Source organism: Castor canadensis, chromosome 2 (genome assembly GCF_047511655.1).
Source record: "Castor canadensis chromosome 2, mCasCan1.hap1v2, whole genome shotgun sequence".
Lineage (NCBI taxonomy): Eukaryota > Metazoa > Chordata > Mammalia > Rodentia > Castoridae > Castor > Castor canadensis.
The window spans coordinates 15,472,419-15,494,137 of record NC_133387.1 but is presented as its reverse complement, the minus strand read 5'-3'; the positions used below and the strand labels follow the sequence as shown (position 1 = coordinate 15,494,137).

Genomic DNA, 21,719 nt, shown 5'->3' with positions numbered 1-21,719 from the left:
TACATGCTACCATGCCTGGCTTATGGAAATGGGGGGTCTCACTAAGTATTTTTGCCTGGGCTGACCTCAAATTGTAGTCCTCCCAATCTCTGCCTCCCAAGTACCTGGGATTGTAGGTATGAACTACTGCACTCAGCACCCACACACACAGGTTTGAACTCATGGCCTCATGCTTCCTAAATAGGCACTCTACCTACCACTTGAGTCATAAACCCAGCCTGAGTTTAATATTACGTAGTCACTTTTTTTTTTTCCCTGAGACAAGTCTTGCTGGCCTCAAACTCTTGATCCTAGGTAGTCACCTTAATCCATCAAAACTTGTTAGACTTCAGGCAGCCCTCTGTGATAATCAATATGCTTTTAGACATTACACTTAAGTGTAGCTCATCCCTTGTCACCATCCTCCATCACCATAAATCCAAAGAACTCCAGAATACAGCTTCTGTATGCTACATTCAAAGATAAGTGCAAGATTTGCCTAAAGGTTAAAACAGAGCAACTTCTATTTATACAACCAACCTTAACTGTTGTTTTATTCTAAGTGGCAAGGAGCAAACAAGAGAAAAAGGAGATTCTGATTCTCTAAATTACTGGGCTCTGATCTTCCTACCCCTCAATAAGGCAAGAGAGGCCTAAGAAAGTTCAGACAGTCTTATAAATGGATGGCTCAGATTTTCTTTATCTGACCCACGTACGGAACTTGAGTTCTATCCTAGCATTCAGTATCTCCAATAAGCATTCACAATTATCCCTTTTCCTTAAACCCCTATCTAAAAGAGAATTTTAATAATTTGTGCTCCCTGTTTAGTGTTTTACTTCCCCTGTTGTTCAAAAATATATAGACATAAGTGCCTAAAATATAAGCACAATGCTATTTGCAAGAGGAAAAACTGGAGACAAACTAAATATTTATTACATGGAAATGTAAAGTACATTATGATATATACACACTATTGTATGCTATACAGCAAATAAGGAATGAGGGAAATCTGTGCATACCTATGGCTACGTATGAAATAGAGTAAAAAAAAGGAAAGTTCCACTACACTATGCATAATGCCGTAATTTTTTTTAAATCACATGCACATGTAATATCCATATGTGTAAATGTTTTCAATGCTATTACAGTAAGACTGTCTTATTTGTAGATGTATTATACACAGGCAAAAAAAAAATAAAACATGGTCAAAACATAAACAAAAAAGAAATCTCAAAAACAAAAGTTGGCTGGGCGAGTGGTTCATGCCTATAATCCTAGCTATTAGGAATGAAGAGATCAGGAAGACTGCAGTTTAAGGCTAGCCCAGGCTAAAAGTTAGCATGACTATACCTCAATCAATAAAGCTAGGCAAGATGGCATGCATCTGTCATCCCAGGTGTAAAATAGGAGCATGGGATACAGGCAGCCCAGGCAAAAACAAGAAACCCTATTAGAAAAATAACTAGCAAAAAAAAAAAAAAAAAAACATAGGATGCCAGGTTGGTGGAGTGGCTCAAGTGGAAGAGCACCTGCCTAGCAAACATGAGGCCTTGAGTTCAAACCCCAGTACCACCCTCCCCCCAAGAAAACAACATAGAAAAGTAACTTAAGGAAAAAGGGCCAGTGGAGTGGCTCAAATGGTAGAGCACTTGCCTAGCAAAGTGTGAGGCCCTGAGTTCAAACCCCAGTGCTATCAACAATACAAAACAAAAAACAACAAACCACCCAAAAAGCAAGGTGAAATCCTCCCAAGCCAAAAAAGGGAACATAATGGGCTTAATTTATGTGGTAAAGTAAAAATTGTAGATTTGTTAAAAGGAAGCATATCTTTAGCCAAAGTTGGGAGGTGTTAAGGGAAAAATAAATGAAGTTTGCAAACTATTAGAGATAATAAGCAGGAAGACCTAGTTTTCGATGAGCAGTATTAACATGTACGACAGTAACTTTCATGACAGTAACGTAGCCTACTCTATGCAGTTTCAAGTCCTCCTGTCCACACAGTATAGGTAAATTCGAGCTACTGAACATGTGCAGTTTTTCCTAAGCAACAGTCTCCTTGGAGCCATATACTCATGAATACCAAGGGTTTACTGTATTTATATTTCAAGAGAAAAAAAAAAGAGTCTCAAAAAGACTTATGCTAAGTTAGTTTCTTGATTTTTTGAGACAGGTTCTTGCTATGCAGCCCAGGCTGGCCTCAAACTTGTCATCCTCCTGCCTAGCATCCTGAGTGTTGGGATTACAGATGTGTACCACCATGCCTGGCTATTACACTAAGTCTTAAAATAGGAGAAAGGGAAGAAACCCATTCACTTTATTTTATACACTTCTGTGTTAATTACATCAAGTATTATGATTTAGTAATTATTGTTACTCTACCATGGTTTTTAAATTAAAAGGGTTCTAGAATTAAATAAAATAAGACCAGATCTTTAATTAATGGTAATTACAGATTGAACATCTATGATTATCTCTAACCTGTTCTCGTTTGTGTTCATTTTGGCAGAAAAGCCCTGTGAATTACAAGGTCACTGTTTTTCAAACAACTTTTTTTTTGGCCGTACTGGGGTTTGAGCTCTGCACCTCACTGCTCCATCACTTCAGCCATGCTCCAGTCCTTTTTCGCTTTAGTTATTTTTCAGATCGGGTCTTACACTTTTTTCCTGGGCCTGCTTTAGACCAAGATCATCTTACCTATTCCTTCTGTCTAGCTAGGATTACAGTTTGTGCCACCATGCACAGCTTCTTGGTTGATATGGGGGGGGGGGTTTCACTAACTTTTTGCCCAGGCTGGCCTCAGACCTCGATCCTTCCAATTTCTGCCTCCTGAGTAGCTAGGATTACAGGCACTGCACCACCATACCTAGTTAATATTACTTTTTTTTTTGGTTGGGCAGTTATAAAACTACTTGAAATAGCTCCTCTCCCTGAAAAATTCACACTTACACATTAGCAGCAAACTGTATACAGTTTTAGAGAGACCACAAAAACCTCTCTGAGACCCAGACCAAAAATCTGGGCTTAGGCTCCAAATCAATCAGGTATCCAATAAAAAGGAAAAAGGCTAATATTTCTCCTACAACTCTGAAATTGGCCTTTTAACACAACAAAAGTCATGTAAAGCATTATGTTTCTTAAGTTTTTTTTTTTTCTGTTGGCAGTCCTAAGGTTTGAACTCAGAGCTTTGTACTTACTATACAAATGATTTACCACCAGCCTTTTTTTTCTTTTTAGACAGGGTCTGGCTATGTAGCCCAGGCTGGTCTCAAACCTTTTTTTTTTTTTTTTGGTAGAATTGGAGTTTGAACTCAGGGCTTCACTCTTGAAAACAAGGGCTCTCCTGCTTGAGCCACCAGTCCAATTTGGAGATGGGGTCTAGAGAAGTATTTCCCCCAGGCTGTTCTTAAACTGTAATCCTCCTGGATCTCAGCCTCCCTACGATTACAGGTGTGAGCCACCAATGCCTGGCTTCTTTCTATTCCTCAGCAGACCTGAGGAACCAACATGAATGCTTATCATTATGTTTTTGTTTAAGGATTAAAGTAGGGAGGACAGACAGGAATCCTAAAGATCGTGGGAAAATAGCAGGGATTTTTCATTTCAGGATCTGAAAAAATTCTGTAATAAGCCAAACTCAATACTGTGGTTTAAATTTAAATTGTGCTTCCCCTTCTTAACATGTGGGGATATGATCTTGTGTAAAAGTCTATTAAGCACTATCATTTAAATAGATGTCAGGCAGTGAGTAGGAAATGATCTAAATTAGCATGAGTAACTGCTTTAAAATGCTTTTGACTCTCTGAGCCACAGACAATTCAGACATGTTCCATTATTTTAAAAACTCAAAAAGCTCAGTCTTGCTGCCATCAGTAGCTAAGCAATGGCTGTGCATGCTTCTGGTGGACTTAGGGCATACACGCTAGTGAAAACAATGTGAAAGAAAAACAGCTAGAAAATAGGAGAAGGTGGGGAGAAAGAAAGTGAGAAGCAGCAGCTGCATATCAGCTGCATCCCAATATCAAATATTGATGCTTGTGAGCCACAATTAAGAAGTGTATTTTTACATGGTGACCCACTAGGCACACATAAACAGAAAAAGTTCTATGAAACTATGCTTCCTTATTCTTATTTCCTACAATTGACTGATATTTTCTATTCTATTCCATGAAGGAAAAAAGTGGAAAGCCTGTTGAGAACAATAACGTGTTGCAGCCTGAAGTTTGAAAACACTACTTTAGAAAATGTCACTTCACCAGTCAATGGTGTTCAATTTTGTTTGATGAGTGGAAGTCCATACCTTGGGAAGACTCGAGAGCGTAATTCCTTTACAAAAGTCCTAGTTCCAGCTTGCACTGGTTTGGAACCATCATCCATTTCCGTGTAGTCATGCCTGTGCCAGTTCCTCCTCTTTTTCACTGAATTTTTAGAAGATTAAAAAAAGAAAACATTGTTGGTAACTGGTGATACTATGTACTTTCTAATTGCTATAGTCCATGTAATCAAAAGTAACAACTGTAAATACAATTTTTAAAAAACTCTACTTTTTAATACATTTCCAAGGCTGCAGAAGTAAATTTTACTTAATCTAATGCTGCAATTATAGACAATTAACTGTGGATTTTAAAAGCCTAACTCTTTATTTCAAAATAATTTAAAAATTAAATCAAAGAATTCATGCCAGAAGATGAAGTCTTTTATAATATCCTTTTATAATGTTACAAAAGGATAAGTTACATAAGCCTTTTATTATATTTCCAAATTATTTTAAATTACGGTTTTCATTGGAACATTAGGTCAAATATGATTATCCAGATCATCCAATTATCCTCTCAGAATAGGGTCTTTTCTCCCACACCAGAAATCTATTTTAATAGCATAATTCCACTTTCTTGTGTATATATAAAGATTTACTCCTAAAATAAGCATGTTTACACTGACACAGAGAACAGCTTACAGCGCGGCAGACATGATGACAAAATAAATAACCTACGGTTAGTTCCAATGCCAAGATCCTATGACTCTACATCTCTAGAAGGTTATAACCTTGAGTAGTCACAACAATCAAAATCAAGAGACTTGGATTTGATTACTTGTTCATCTATTAACTTCATCTGCAACCTTAAGGCAGGTCACTTAACACCTCTGGGTCTGATTCTTCAAGATAGGAATGAAAGGGATAGTTCACAGTACCAATTTTCAAACTTTGTGAGAGGAACCCTTAACAAAGAGAGAGATAGAGAAAAGGTCAAGACAGGAACCCTGGACCTTGTTCCTCTTTCTATCAGAGTGGTACCATCTATATGTCTAGTATCAATGTAAAATTTCAGGGTTTTTGTTTATTTTTGAGACAGGTTCTCACTATGTAGTACAGGCAAGCCTGGAACTCTCCATCTTTTGCCTCTACCTGTAGAGTAGATTTCTGTTTTAAATCTTTTTTTTTTTTAAGCATGAAAATCACTTTTTAGCCTATAATTCTCATGAATCTGATTTTCTGGTACTGATATCCACAACGGACCTAAAAATATACCAAATAAATAAATAAGATGGATAGATAGTGGGATAGTTACATGGAGAGATTACGTGGAAAAGCAAGTGATATAAAATAGTAATATAATTTGGATGCTAAGGCTTACGGATACTTGCTGTACATTTACTTCACCTTTTCCTGTATGCTTGAAATTTTTCATAATAAAATTTTAGGGGGAAACAATTCTATGATTCCAAGCTATTTTAAACCTTTGCCTTACCAAGATCATAATGTAACTGGATCATATGTATAAGGAGGGTCACACTTTAGTAACAAGAGCAGAACTCAGGGCTACTCATATCTCAGAGTTCACAACAAGAATCCCAAGTAACTTACTGTTGCTAGATCTTCTATTGGGAAGAGATCAAATCCCATTTTAAAAAAAGTATCTCTTAAGAAAAGTTTAGAATCACAGAGAAACCTTCCTAAGAAATTCCATTAAGAAACTGTGTGCTATTTTTTTTTCTCACTTAAAACCACTCCTAAATTTAAGGGAAGGTTTTTTTCCCTCCGTACACAGATATTTAATTCCATTTTATTTTCAGCTGGGATCACAATGTTTATCCTGCACCCTTCTTGAATGAGCATTTTTTCCTTACTGAATATTCAAAAGCAATTTAAAGACAGCCTATAATTTTAAAATGTGGATTACCATATTATAATTATTTTTGATTCTTAAGCACTTAGTTCATTCTCAGTCTTTCTCCAAACAGTGTAATTAATATCCATATACATTAATCTGTTTCCCCTGATTAATTTCTCAAGATAAATTTTTAGAAATGCTAGAAGAAAGATCACCAATTTTAAGATACTTGCTACATACTGCAAAACTGCCTCCAAAAAAATGGAGATAACTCTCATTCTTACCACCAGTATTGTACAGGTAGCCTAGTTCAAGACCCTGTGTCAATAATAAGCATCATTAAAACAACAACAAAAGCTGCTCATTTGATAAGTGAACAATGACACTGTATTTCTAAATTTCTCATTTTTGCAAAGCAGATTAATCAGTAAAGTGCAATGACTTTGGGATTCAACAACTATGGGTTCAAACAATAGCTCTGCAAAATAGCTACATGATTAGATCATTTTTCTCATATCTTTTATCAAGTTGTTATAAATATCAAGGAACATACTAGCACCTGGCATAGAATAAGCTGCCAATTACTATCATTTCCTTTAAATGTGCTGACTGGCAGAAGTTTAACAGAGGACACAATTGTCCTATTGGGCCATGCTTAAAACATAAAATCAGTTATAGCTGATGACTGAATTTCTTAAGGGAAGGAGGTGGCCAGTGAAGAAATATTTTAGTAGTGGTCATAGGAAAAGGAGGGAAAATGTTCTGTTTGGGCTACATGTGCCTAAGGAACACACAGAATAAACATGTAAGTATTGAGCTGTTTTCTGAGACCTGCTCTCCAATAGTGTTCTCTAATTCCCAGAGAGCAAAGTTCAAATTTACCATAGTAAGTAGGTATCACAATGGTATCTATAAGGAAGCTCAGAGGAATTCTGAAAGGAACAGGAAACCCCAGGTACCAAGCAAGAGGGGCTTAAAAGCAGAGGAAAAGGAAAATTGAAAGAAATTACCCACGTTGTGGTGGACAGTGAGGGAAAGTAAGCATTAAATTATGACAAAACAGATTGGTGCATCTCGGGAATTTTCCCTTTGAGTGCTCAGATCTGGACCCTTGTCCTGAAGATAGGCAATGCCTAATTCTATGTTCTTCAAGGTTGAGAAGCATCCTAAGGACCATGTCATAATAGACAGCTTCTCTGTGAAGTATCACTATTCAAAGTACAAGTCACATTCCATTATGGACTATGTACTCAATTTATCAAGAGTGACAAATTTTTTAAAAGATGAAATCATATAGGGAAAATAAAGTATATCATAAGTACATTCTTCTGCCTCTTACTAAATCAGTATTTCATACATGTTAAATTCAAACTATTTTATTTTGGCATTATATACTTGAATTATAAACTCAAACTTTAGTTCTGATTCCCCTGAGATAATAACACTGTGTTATTTGCTTCCTCTAAGACTTATTCTTTTTTTGGTGATACTGGGGTTTGAACTCAGAACCTTGTGCTTGCTAAGTAGGTGCTCTATCACTTTCTCTACCCCCTGAAGACTTAATTCTTGATCAAGAATTATTTCACATACCACTGGAGTATATACCACATACTCCAATGTTACACAGAGCAAGATCTATACAGTAATTCCACCAGTTTGTTAACCTTAAGGTTTATATTGTGTAACTAACAAAACAGATCACCTATATTTGATAAGAAAAGATTGTGATGCATTCATCCAGCTTAAATTTCTGAGTCTCTCACAAAGGAATAAAGAAAATGATTAATATTTCTAACATAATAGGTGAGCAGCTGGTTGCTAGTAAGTCTCTTCAAAAATTATTTGTGTATAACATCAGAACAAAATTTCTATTTAAAAAAGTACTAGGGAGAAATTAGTGCACATTCAAATTACACAGGTCACAAGTTGCCTGCAACCCGCCCACATGTATACCAAGGTATCTTTAGACTAAAGTTCCTTCTAGTTTTAAAATGACAAAAATAAATAAATAGATAGATAAAATAAAATGACAAAGCCTGGGAGGGGGGGATAAAGGAGAATGATGGAGTGGGTGAATTCAAGAATAATTTATTGTAAGATTTTGGTAAATGTCGCAATATACCCCCAGTACAACAATCACAGAAATAGATTTTTTAAAATAAATAAAATAAAATGACAAAGTCTATAGTTTCCCTTTAATTTTGTGAACATAGAATCATAGTTTACATCCTTTTTTTTTTTTTTTTTTTTTGCTGGGACTAGAGTTTGAACTCAGAGCCTCATACTTGCTAGGCAGGTACTCTACCACTTACAACATAATCCAAAGTCTTTTAAATATTTTCTCTCACATTTGTATGTGATAATTAATATTCCAGTTTTTTCTTCAGAAGCATCTACAAAAGGCTAAAAATAAATTTCATGTTGTAATGTATAATCCAGAGGACACAGGAAACTTCCCTGCCTTTGCCTTGTCCTCTTCAGAAGAAGATTGTGATCAAAGACCTTATCTGGCCTTACCACTCCATCTTTCTATTTCCCTGTGGACATCAGAAGAGAAGTTTCAAGCAGAAAGGAAGATTGAGCAAGACTCCAGGACATACTCAATATGACAACCACATTCAGAAAATATGAGTAATAACTTCAGCCAATCAATACTCTAATTTTCTCCTAAAAATGAATATATATGTGTATTAGAGTCAAATCTTATTCTGTACACTGTTCCAAAACACTACAGAAAACTCTTTTTTTGTAAAGAGATAAAAATGGTCAAAATAAGTTTCCACAATCAGAAAAACTTTATTTGCTACGCTTCTCAAATTGAAAGTTTTGAAAATATGAACTTACAAACATAAGGGCTCTGCACTGGCAATTAAAAATGTTAATATCTTTCCTTTGCTCTTTTGATTTATTTAATAAACTGCACTGTAAGTGTCTCCTTTATTTATTTGTTTGTTTGTTTTGGTGGGACTGGGGTTTGAATTCAGGGCTTTGCATTTGCAAAGCAGGTGTTCTACAGGTTGAGCCACACATCCAGTCCAATTCTAAATATCATCAGTGAAATCCTCCCTATAGTTCTTACACTGTCATCAAAGTATTACCATACACATATTACATTCAAAACATCAATTTTTATTTAAGCACCTGGTACTTACTCAAAGAGGAACCATGTAGAACGGCACAGTTGGGACAGTGATACAAGTCAATGTCAACAGCATAATGTTCTTCTACTCCAACACAGCTAAGATAAAGAAAATAAAGTCAATAAACTAAGTTGAAAATCTTTACTTAACTATAATACAGTGTATGAAGTGAGCTGAGAAATGCACAACCACCTCACCAAAAATTTGGTACAGCACAGAAACATGTGTAAGGATAAATTTCACTCTGTTCTCCATGCACTTGCTTAGTAATTGTGGAGGAAAATATACCCAAACATATACAAAGTGATTCACTCTCAGCAGCACTAAAGATATCACAAATAATGCACTTATAAGCCATAAAACTCTCAACAACTACGTAAATGCCATCTGTTATGGAATTGATGTCAATACAATGAGTCAAAAGATAAATCAGCCAGGCGCCGGTAGCTCACACCTGCAATCCCAGCTACTCAGGAGGCAGAGATCAGGAAGATTGAGGTTCAAAGCCAGCCCAGGCAAATAGTTTGTGAGATCCTATCTTGAAAATCTTCACTATATAAAATAGGGCTGGTGGACTGGCTCAAGGTGAAGGCCCTGAGTTCAAGCCCCAGTACTGGGGAAAAAATAAAAAAGATAAATCATAATGAAATCTGAAAATTATTTTGAGCTGAACAAAGAAAATACTACAAAACAAAATTTGTGTGATACAGAACTTGCTGACAGAAATGTGTATTCTTAAATGAATGTGATCGAAAAAGAAGGACTGAAATTACTGAGCTAAGTGCATATCTCAAGAAGTTACAAAAAGAATAGCAAAATAAACCTTTAAAACAAAAATAGAAAGAAAAATAGATTGATAATATAGCAAACAAACATACAACAGGCCATCAAAACCAAAAATTGATTCTTTGAAAAGACTTACAAAAGGATAAAACAATTGACTCTACAGACATTAGAGGTAAAAGAGGGTATTATGAGCAATTTTATGCTAAGAATAGCCTTATTCAGATATTATCAACCCACAAAGAAAACTACAGGTCCAGAGAACCTCATAAGCAACTTCTATCAAATATTCCGGAATACATAATTTTAGTATTAGAGAACAGGAAAAAGGATTACTCCCTGACTCATTTTATAACAGCATAACCTTGGTACCAAAACAGATCATAAGCTTATATACAAAAATTATACCACATAATGCAGATAATGCCTTTATGACTTCGTGGCAGAAAGGTTTATCTTAATGAAAATACAAAAATCACTGTCCAAGTTGGGTGTCAGTGCTCACGCCTGTAATCCTAGCTACTCAGGAGGCAGAGATCAGGAGGATCTCCCTTCAATGCCAGCCCGGGGAAACAGTTCTTAAGACCATATCTCGAAAAACCCCTCACAAAAAAGGGCTGGTGGAGTGGCTTAAGCTGTAGGCCCTGAGTTCAAGCCCAGAACCACAAAAAAAAAAAAAAAAAAAAAAATCACTGTTCATAAGGGGAAAAAAACTGTTAACTCCAGCCACATTAAAGTAACTTCTGTGCACTAAGCTATAATAAGTGAAATCAGCCAGTGTAGAAGACATTACAATATAGATAACCACCAAAGAAATTATACATAGAATATAATGAACTCCTACAAATCAAGAAAAACAATTGAAAAACAGAATAAAGACAAATCATAACAGGAAATCCAAGTGGCTAATACAAACATAAAAAGTGTGCAAACTCACAAATAACTGGGAAAAATATAAATTAAAATCATAATACCACAATATTCACTATTATCGGTTAAACTAAAAACTGTACAGTACCAAAAGTTGTAAGTGATATTAAGCTAAGGAAACTTAACAGTACACTACTGGCATACAGTCATTGTGGGAAAACAATTCTGCATCAGAGCTGAGAATCATGGGTTTTATATATATGCCTTAAAGAAATTCATGCACATATGCACCAAAATGCCTACCTATACAGGAATAGTTCATCTTTATTTATAATAGTCTGTCAACAGTAAAGTTAGTAAGTTATAGTATATTCCCACACTGGAATTCTATACGGCAATGAAAATTAAATGAAAGAACTACAGCCCTATGCAATAATACAGTATATTCTATTATACATAATGTTCAAGAGTAGGGAAGCTGAAGTACCATGTTAAAGGATGATAAAATTATATAGAAAAGCAAGGAAGAGATGGATGGTAGCAGTAGGACTATGGTTTCCTCTAAAGAGTTGTGATCAGGAAAGAATGGGGGAAGGGGCCTAGAGGTCTAAGTGACTGTTGTACTTATATTTTATCATTATTCATTAAACCATACATTTGTGTTTTAGACACTTTTCTCTTGTTATTTCATAAATTAAGGGTAAAAGTCTATTTACAACCAAGCAAAAAAAATAGGCAAACAAAAATCCTGAAATGTATTAACGCAACAAATACTGCATGAAAAACAGTGAATTTTAGTGATCTCTGGGTACCCTGAAATAAATATAGTCTGCTACAATCAAGTCAAAAAGTCAAAACCAACTAAGTGCCAAAAAGCCAGCACGATCCTGCAGTCTGAATACTGAAAGCATGTTAACTCAGTCAAGTAACTACTTTGGTTTGCTAGAACCAAAGCAGAACGAACATTTACTTGCTTTTATTATTCAATTTGGATTTTCTTCATTTTCCCTCCAGAAGAAAGCGAAAAGTATATTTAAAAAATTTTTGGTTTTGTGATACTGGGAATCAAACTCAGGGCACACTCTACCACTGAACTACACCCCTAGCCCCTAACTGAAAGACTACAAACTTCCAATCCCTTAAACTTTGTACAAATTTTTCTATGAATTTATGTACAATTTCCTTGGTTCAGAGTTTTTGGTAAGACAATCAAAAAGTTCCTGTGACTTGAAGAAAAGGTTAAGAGTCAATCTTTGGATGGAAATGCACACTTACTGCTTTCAAAACTTAATTAACAAAGCTATAGTAATCAGACAGTGTGGTACTGGCATAAGGATAAACATATAGACCAACTGAGTAGAACTGAGAGTTCAGAAATAAATCCTTACATTTATTGTCCGTGGATTTTCGACAAGAGTGCCAAAATCATTCTGTGGGGAAAGTACAGTCTTTTAAAAAATGGCACTGAGACAACACACATGCAAAAGAACATGCCAGATTCAAAAATTAGCTTAGATGGATTATATGCTAAAACTATACATACTCCTAAAATATACACGAGCAAATCGTCATAGTTTTGGATTAGGATAATTTCTTAGATCTGACACCAAAAGCACATGAGAGAAGAAGAGATGAAAAAAGATAAATTGGACTTTATACTACAGACTGAAGGCTACTGTCTTCTCTACTTGGTTTGGTGTGAGATAATCAGCTCAGTATGAAAAGAGGAAAAGAGGTGTAATATGGAGAATGAAAGATTAAGAAATGCAAAACATTGCTAGGCATTGTTAAGAATTCACCTGAGATCTGTGATGGTGAATTCCAAAACATTTCTGCACAGTTATGTGATTTTTTTTCAGCAATGTTCAGTCACATGGTATAAGCCCAGAATGAGAATGGGTTTATACACAGATAAGACCACAAAGGGAGCTGAGGATATCTGCACAGAAGTTAATATAACAATGATCCACAAAACTGAGGCTGGACAAAAGAAGCATGAAGATAAGAGAAGGTAATGAGAAAATGGTGAGATAATCTGAGGGGTCTCAATGTGATCAAAGCATTGATTTAGTGGAAAGCCTTGAACAAGTAAGTGATCTACAAGGAGCAGAAATGATGCAAAGAGTAGAATGTTTAGAATTTAAAGTTTCTGATATAAGTTTAGTCTATAACAGTGATGAAATATGATAGCCATGGCTGGCTAGGATGGGACAAATAAGATGACTACAGGTAAGTGGGAAGATATATGAGTGCTATCTCTGCATTCAGTGAAACAAGAGTTCAAAACCAGACTTCCCCGATTTTGAAAGTGAGGTTCACAAGATGTCAGTATCAAGTGCTATATCCCCAGAAGAACAGAAACTAAGGACACAGGAGACACTCATGATTTAGCTCCTCATAGCTTGCCCTACCTTGATACTACCATGTTCCTCATAAAAACTGATGGTAACACCAAAAGAATTACAGAAAAATGTTAGATGAGTCCTGAAAAACCTAAACTGACTCATACCATAAATTCATCGTGAATATCTAAGATACATAAAGAAGGGTGATCCCCACAAGGCTTAAGGAAACAAAGAGGAGTCAGGGACATTAAAATTAGTTAAGGACATTTTGGGTAAATCTTAGCTTTTAATCACATTGTCTCTCCCCACTCTCCCCCAACACTGGGTCTTGAACTCAGGGCCTCATGCTTGCTAGGCAGGCACTCTACCACTTAAACCGGACCCTATTAATCCCAAAGATCGAGAAGTTCCTCTCTTCAGCTTACTCTTCCCTGCCCAACCTTATGCAATCTATTTTACTAAAATAAGAGTGATGTCTTCAGGTTTGGGCCAATTCTCATCAACGGGAAGAACACTTACAGTTACCTTTATTTTGAAATTTCAACACCTAGCAAATTTGATAAAACAGTAAACCTGATAAATGATTACATCCGAAAAAAGTACATTTAAATCAATCATTGAAAATGCAATTCTTTTTTTTTATTTAAACTTGAATTTATTTCTTTCAAATTTTCTACTTAAATATCAAATTTTCATATGCTAGAAATTATTAATCCTGAAAAAATAGTACAATTTTTGTCTTATTATCTACAATTTTAAGAACATTCATTCTATTTTTTCAAAAAATTTCAAACATTTTAACAGGGTAAAAACAGCTTAGAATTTGCTAGTCACGTTCTAGTTGAAGTCAATGTACATTTTTTCAAAATGTGGGTTCCAACCCATCAGAGCCTTGAAATTGATGAAATGCATTACAACCAGAAATGAAAATGCAATTCTTAAAAATAAAATTCAGTGTTTCTAAACCAACATACATACACTTCAGTTTCTCTCTGAGGAAAGGACTTCCTCCTATTCTTTAGCAAACTCATTCATTCCACCCCTCACTCACCCCTCATTAAAACAATTCTACAATCACTAGTTTTAACAGATATGCTAAGACCAAATGCAAATGTACAACTCTGAAAGAAAGTTTTTTAGAATCACTTTCAAATCTGGCACAAAGCCTTTAATCCTTCTGTTCCATTTATTTCTCTTATAAAACTTTCCTTCATACAAACCTATAAGACTATTTCCTAACAGCAAAACGTTCAATGTTCATTAGACCACTGGGGGCTGGGGGCACTGTGGGGTAACAATCTGACCTTTGCTCAATAGCTTCCATCTATAGAATAGCCTCACTGCCACTTGGTACATGCAACAGTGACAACTTTAGCACTCTCTATTGTCTTAATCTTCTGAAATTGTTGCTTAGTTGGCTTTTGGTTTTTGGACCCTTGATGAGAACAGAATTGATGACTAACCAGAATTCCCTAGGATCTGTCAAACACTTTTTCCTCTTGGATAATGCTGTCATCTATATTCTCTACTCTTAGTGCTATAAGGGTGGGTGGTCAAATTCTTTAAGATCAGTGGAGTTCAACAGATACTCCTCTTGCTTCAAACATTCTCTCCCCCATTCTTCACCAAGCAATCTTACCCTTCCTAAGTTAGTCTCCAAAGCCCAGGACAAATTCTTCCTCCTTGGTGAAACCTCACTTATGCAATCCATAGGAAGTCTTCCTTCAACATTTTATTGACATATATTTCCACATCACTCATTTTGGCACAATTCTGAGCTATTTTTATACCTTATTTCCTGAACTGAGCTCCCGAAGACTTCTCTCATGTACATGATGAAACTTTCTGGTGATTATTAGTTTGCTGCAAACTTACCTGAAATCAGTATGTTGTGGTAAAGTTTTTTAAAATTCCACAGGGCTTGAATTTTTTAAGAATTCTATACAGATACTAAAGGTAACAGCTGGTAAGATGGAAAAGATCCTTCAACATATAAATTAATAATTTTTCATCTTTTAGATAATAGAAGACTGCGATAATGAAATTTACACATTTTAAATTTTGGTTTAGGCCCAGTGTGACAGTGCATAACAGTAATCCCAGTACTTGGGAAGTTGCAGCAGGAAGATGGTGAGTTTGAGGTCAGTCTGAGCTGTTTAGTGAGTTCCAGGCCAACCTGGGCTACGTAGCAAAACTCTATCTCAAAAAAAAAGGAAATTTTCTTTAAGTCAAGTTTTCACCTGTATCAAAGTTCACCTTCACATGTGATCAAAGTATATTATATACATATGTGAAAATGTCATGATGAAACTCATCAAAAGTGTGTGCCCCCCTGAAAGTTCTTCTCATCCAAAACATATATTTGATTTCTTCATTTTGATATTTGACAAAATCAGAGGACTAAGTCATTGTGTACTCCTAAAGCCACACACAAGTATCAACAAAAGGGAAGAGAATGGCCTTTGAGGTAAATTAACTCCAAGAATAGAGAAGACAGTTTATAAATTGCTCTTCATATTTCCGTGTGTGTGTGTGTGTAAATTTTTCTTTTTCTTTGTGGTGATACAAGGCTTGACACTTGCTAGGAAAGAGTTCTGCCACTGGAGCCACACACGTTCAGCCCTTTCTGCTTAATGTTATTTTTCAGACAGGATCTCTCCATGGTCCTTCCCTGCTTGGGGGCGGGGCGGGCAGGGCTGGCCTGGACCTTGATCATCCTTCCCACCTACCTACAGTGTCCTATACAGCTAGGACTACAGTGGGCATACTATGCCAGCTTATCTATTGAGACAGGGGCCTCGCTAACCAACCACATTCAGCTGGCCTTCAGCCATGATTCTTCCCATCTCCACCTCCCACATTAGCTCGGATTATAAGCATGAGCCATCTCACACTTAATCTCCCAGCCTCCTTTCATATTGTAACTCTAGAGTCAGGATGGGTCTTAGAGAGTTGTAGGCCAGGCAAGGCCTACCACTCTAGCTCCATGCCACCAGATAAAATGTTAGTTGGCTTCCACTGGGATGCATAGATTTTGGAATTAAAAAGACTTGGCTTGATTTCTAGTTCTATTAGTTCTGAAATCTCCCTGAGCAGTTCCCCAGGATTAATCAGAACCAGGTATTGTAATATATAAAGCATAGGGCTTGGCACAGAGAAGTGATGGAATAGTACATATATTAAGACTTACATAACAGCTCTTTATCTTATTATGGTTCTAGTAGATACAGTCAGCTCACATAGTCCTGGTCCACAGTTCATTAGCTATCAGATTCGAGCCTAAGTAGGAAACTAGACTTTATGATTAGTCTTAATATTTTTTTCTTCAATAATGTCTTTTCAGAGCATACAATAGATACCCAATGGACTAGGCTGAAGGGAAAACAAAAAAGAAGAAAGTTTGTCTTCAATTTTTGATGGCTGAGTTGAGAAAAATACAGGCTCTCCAGAGTCTGTCCACTTTCTTCAGAGTCCTGGCTAACCCACTAAGCAGCTATATTACTTTGAGTAACTTGTTTTTTACTTGTCTGATTTTTGGTTTCCTCATCTTAGTGTAAAGATAGAAATAATAACAGTATCTCCCACAAAGGATTATTTTTAAAAATTAATCAATATACATAAAATGCTTAAAAGGAAATTATAGAAGATGGTTTTATAGCCACCAAACCAGTATTTGCTAACCAATAAAAAGAGGGTGAATTGGCTTAATAAGTTTCCTTTCTCCTAAAAGTACTTAGGAGGCCACACAGGCATTTTCACTTGTAAATTGTTAATAGTTTCATGCAGTGTTTCTGTTTGAGACAGTGTCTCCCTATATAAATAACCCAGGTTGGCCTCAAACTCAAAATCTGCTAGCCTCAAGCCTCCCAAGTGTTGGGATTACAGGTGTGCACCACCATACCTGGTTTACACAAATGTTTTAACCCTAAAATATGTTACTTTATCATTATATATCAGCCAAAGTAAAAATTTATGTTGTATATACGAAACATTGCCATTAGAAAATCAGGCTGGAGCTAAAATAGCTCAGTGGAGAGGGAAAGAGGGAGGGGGATGGAAAGGGAAGGAGGAGAGAAAGAAAGAATCAAAATCTAGCAGGAAATTTATGATTAAATCCATGGTTCAGGAAACCCCAATTTCTGTTATTTTCTTGCTGACATATAAAACTATTTTCATAAAATTAAGGGCTTTTCTTTATAAATGTGACTATTTCAGTCGTTATGAAGGTTATATTTTTGACACATTAAAGCAGTTTACTGGCATAGTACATGCTAACCCATATTTAACAAGGAGTCCAAAGTAAATACATATTCTGCACCAAATTCTTTTGATTTACAGTCATCACAGAAGATGAGACCCTTCCCACCTCCAACAGCTGGGTTCATGTTTCCATGTGTCCATGGCTTCCAGTTATTTCCAAACAGCTAACTAAGAACATGTACATTAATAAGAGTAAAGAGAGGCACACAATACAAAAAGGAACTGAACAAAGAGAAAAATGGGGGAGATGGCCACTGAAGAACAAGTAGGTGCACTCTTTGGTATCGGATACTCCCCTTTAAAAGTGAAAATCCCACTGACAAGCTTGTACGTGTGACGTACAGACATACCTACAGAGAGACAAGGGAAACCATAAAACAAATAGTGCCCAGTGAAGCTGCTATTTAGTAGAAATAGGTATTTTTATTTATAGCCAATGATACAGCAAATGCCAACCCAAAATGAATATTATATGAGAATTTATTTCTAATTTTTAAATCATCCTGGGGAAGAAATAACTTGCCATAATGATAAACAATATACAGGATCAGAACTGGTGGAGTGGCTCAAGCAGTAGAGTGCCTTCCTAGCAAGCATGAGGCCCCGAATTTAAATCCTAGTATCACCAAAAAAAAAAAAAGAATTAAAAAAAAAAAACACGATAAATTTCATAAAAATTTGCTCAACAATCTTTTTAAAGAAAGGAATTAAGTATGTTTATAAGTAACATATGTGAGGATCTATAACATCTGTGAATATATGTATCTCTTACACATAGGTATCAGAGCAAAAAACAAACAGAACAAAAAAAACATGTTTTGCAGAGGAAGTTTTCTGGTATAATTTGCTATGTACTTTCTGCCTTCTTTGCTGTCTACCCCCACCTCCTGTTCTATCAAGGAAAGATGAAAACAGTCACATGCCTAAAGGTGGAAAAACCTTGTTTCTAGCTCATTTCATATCACATGTTCTCTCCATGCTGCTGCCTGTATTGACTGAATTCTACCTATTAACTAGCAAGGAAAAAACCAAGAAAAGTTTGTTTAAACCTAGAAGCAGGTAAAATGCTTGCTGAGTCTGGTTCCTTGTGAAATGCAAGACTTAAGGAATTAACATTCCAACAAAATTTTCTCTAACCCCCTGAAACAGTCTGCCTGTGGCTCCCAATCCTGGCTGTGCATCAGAATCCCCTGTACAGCTTTTCCAAGCTGCTTCTAGGCAGCCTTTCAAAAAAATGAAGCAGTTCTGTAAGAAAGGGAAGACCTCCAGGTTATTCTGTAAAGCAACAGAAGTTTATATAGTATGCGCTCTCTCTCTCTTGCGCTCTCTCTCTCTCTCTCTCTCTCTCTCTCTCTCTCTCTCTCTCTCTCTCCCTCTCTCTCTCTCTCTCACACACACACACACACACACACACACACACACACACACACACGAGTGCACTTGCTGCATTCATAAATGCAAGGTGGGTGTGTGTCTGGAAGAATATGCAAGAAACTGGTAACAGTGCACTGCAGAATGGAGGACAGGGAGACTGCTTTTCACCACATAGTCTCCTACACCTTTTAAAATTTGCATTGTGGACTGCTTATTTAAAAAAAAAAAAGAAAAACACATACCTGAGCCCGACCTTCAGTCTACAGGGAAAATAGTTAACGGGGTAGCTCAATGTTTATTCCTAACACGTTCCCCAGGTAATTCTTTTACAGCCAGGTTGGCAGAGAATGGCATTGGGAACTATTGATCTAAAACCCTAGCACAGATGCTAGCACAGAATCTTATTCATAGCCACTTTCCATGAAAACTCTATTAAGATTAGACTTTAGGCTCTTTATGGCTAGCTAATATTTAATGTAATTCAGAATTTCCTACTCCCAACACATCTACCTAAAACTGATTCCATAATGAATCTGCACAAAATATTAACTAACACAAAGCAGAATGCCAACCAGATTAGAAAGTTGTTAGTTTGGGCTACTATCTTGGAACCTATTTGAATATGTATTTTGCAAATATAAGGGGTAGACAATGAATGTGAGGGGAATAAAGAACTGACTTTTCTTTTAGGATCTTATTCTGAAATGTTCATATTTTTGTCAATGGAAAAAGATGCAGTTTTTGACTAATTTAGGTTTATTTGCAAGTATAATCCTATTCTACAGAAAGAAAAGATCCTTGTTCATTAATGATTTATATAAAATGCTCATTTACTTCGTTTCCTTTCATGTAGTCCCCAAATATCCATATATTTGGATATATTATGGAAAATCCATAATCGGATTTTCCAAACCGATTAATAAAAAGAATGGATTAAAATAAAAAGATTGTTCATTTTTTATTTTATTTTTGAATTGCCATATATTAATAATCAAGGAGATTTCACTGTGATAATTTCACATATGCGTACAGTATACCTTGAACAAGTTCATCCTCTCCATTGTATTTCCATTCTCCTTTTCCCTTCTCCTCCTTTCTCAGTTTGGGGCATTTCATTATGCTGTCTTCATATATATATATCTCCTCTTCACCCCTTAGTATCCTTTCCTTTACCCCTCCCCCCATTCTCCTAATCCCCTCCCCCAGGCTGTCCCCCATATACATTCATGTCCCATCACCGTCATTACCATCAGAGTCGTCATTTCAGGTTGAGGTTCCACAAAATGATCAAGAACATGAAATATTTGGCCTTTTCAACTTGGCTTAACTCATTCAGCAAGATAATATAGATTTTTTTTAAAGATGAACCAATAGCCATCAGAAACATGTCAATCCAGCTGCAGTTTTACTTCCCATTGTTGACTATCTGAAGGAAAGCTGCATTTTCTAGGGCCAAATGACACCTACAGAAAATTTAATATGTATAGATTAAATTAAATTAAAAGATGGCAGCATGTTAAGAACTTTTCTGAGATGCTTAGCGATGCGTCCACTACAAAGGACAAGAGTCAACTAAAGCAAATTCAACAGATTCAGTCTTCCAACGATCTCTCTCATCTCATAATCTCAGGGCCTACATCTAATGGGACAGACCACATGCCAAGCTACATGAAAGCATTCATACTACAGAATTTTCTGTTTGAGACAAAAACTAAAGTAGCATTCTACAGGGGACTTAACATGCTTCTCCATTCCTGATGAAAGATGAGTCAATGAAGGAGTATGGACCGTGTAAATCACTTTTCTCTTATGGTTCTGGGGGTTGAAGTTACGACCTCACGCTTGCTAAGCAGGTGCTCCACCACTTGAATCATAACACAGCCCTTTTCACATTGGTTATTTTTGAGATAGGGTCTTGCTTTTTGCCCTGGACTGTGATCCTATTTATGCTTCCTTGTGTAGTTGGAATGATAGGTGCGCACCATCTTGCCCAGCCATTGGCAAACTCCCCCCACCCCCCAATACCCAAGCTGGCCTGTAACAGTGATCCTCTCAATCTCCACCTCCCAAGCCCGAGCCACTGCACCACACCCAGCCATGACCACACAAATCTTGACATAATCCACAACAAATATCCATACATGGAATTTCATATATGATCCCAAAGATTTCAAAGAATTTCAACACATCAAATCAGAAGTGCTCATCAATAGCAAAATGGGTGGTACTAAATTGTCTGGAAAAGGGCAACAGCAAGCCATCTTATTTCAAAACATACAAGGCAGGGCAAGATGTAAAGTATGTGATACATAAAAAGGATTTTTTATTTACATATTGAATCCATTAGAAAGATGATCTATTATTACACCTTCTTGAAAGTCTATTTTATAATTGTTAATTTCCACTAGAGAGTCAGATGATCAGTAGCTGGCATATATAAAAAAAATCTAGGCATCCCATGCTTTGCATGGTCATGAGAGATTATAAAAATAACTATACAAACTGAAACCATGCAAAAGCCATCTTAATGATCAATGGTGGAAACTATAATTGTTCCATGACTTTTAAAACATTTCCTGGGGGTAAACGAGAATGATGGAGGGGGTTAACGAGAATGATGGAGGGGGTTGAATTCAACTGATATATTTGATATATTGTAAGAACTTTTGTAAATGCCACAATGCACCCCCATCCACCACAATAAAAAAAGAAAAAAGGTATTTGTCAAAGCATTAAAAACTCTCATACTCTTTTACATAGAGAAATGAAACAACAGTGAAATTAATACTTCTTTAGTGCACTGTAATTTAAAACACTACCGGTAAGAGTGCCTTCACTAAACACCTCTGGCTGCATG

At 36.2% G+C, this 21,719-nt stretch overlaps 1 protein-coding gene across 1 annotated transcript in view; it reads right to left on the bottom strand.

Annotated features, from left to right (window-relative positions):
• The window catches only part of Kdm7a (lysine demethylase 7A), a 75,884-nt gene that overhangs the window by 38,509 nt on the left and 15,656 nt on the right, over positions 1–21,719 (bottom strand). The window contains exons 2-3 of the mRNA XM_020162323.2: positions 9,243–9,328; positions 4,278–4,395 (exon numbers count right to left, since the gene is read on the bottom strand). Coding sequence (XP_020017912.2) covers positions 4,278–4,395; positions 9,243–9,328 — 204 coding nt within the window. The remainder of the gene's footprint in view (positions 1–4,277; positions 4,396–9,242; positions 9,329–21,719) is intronic.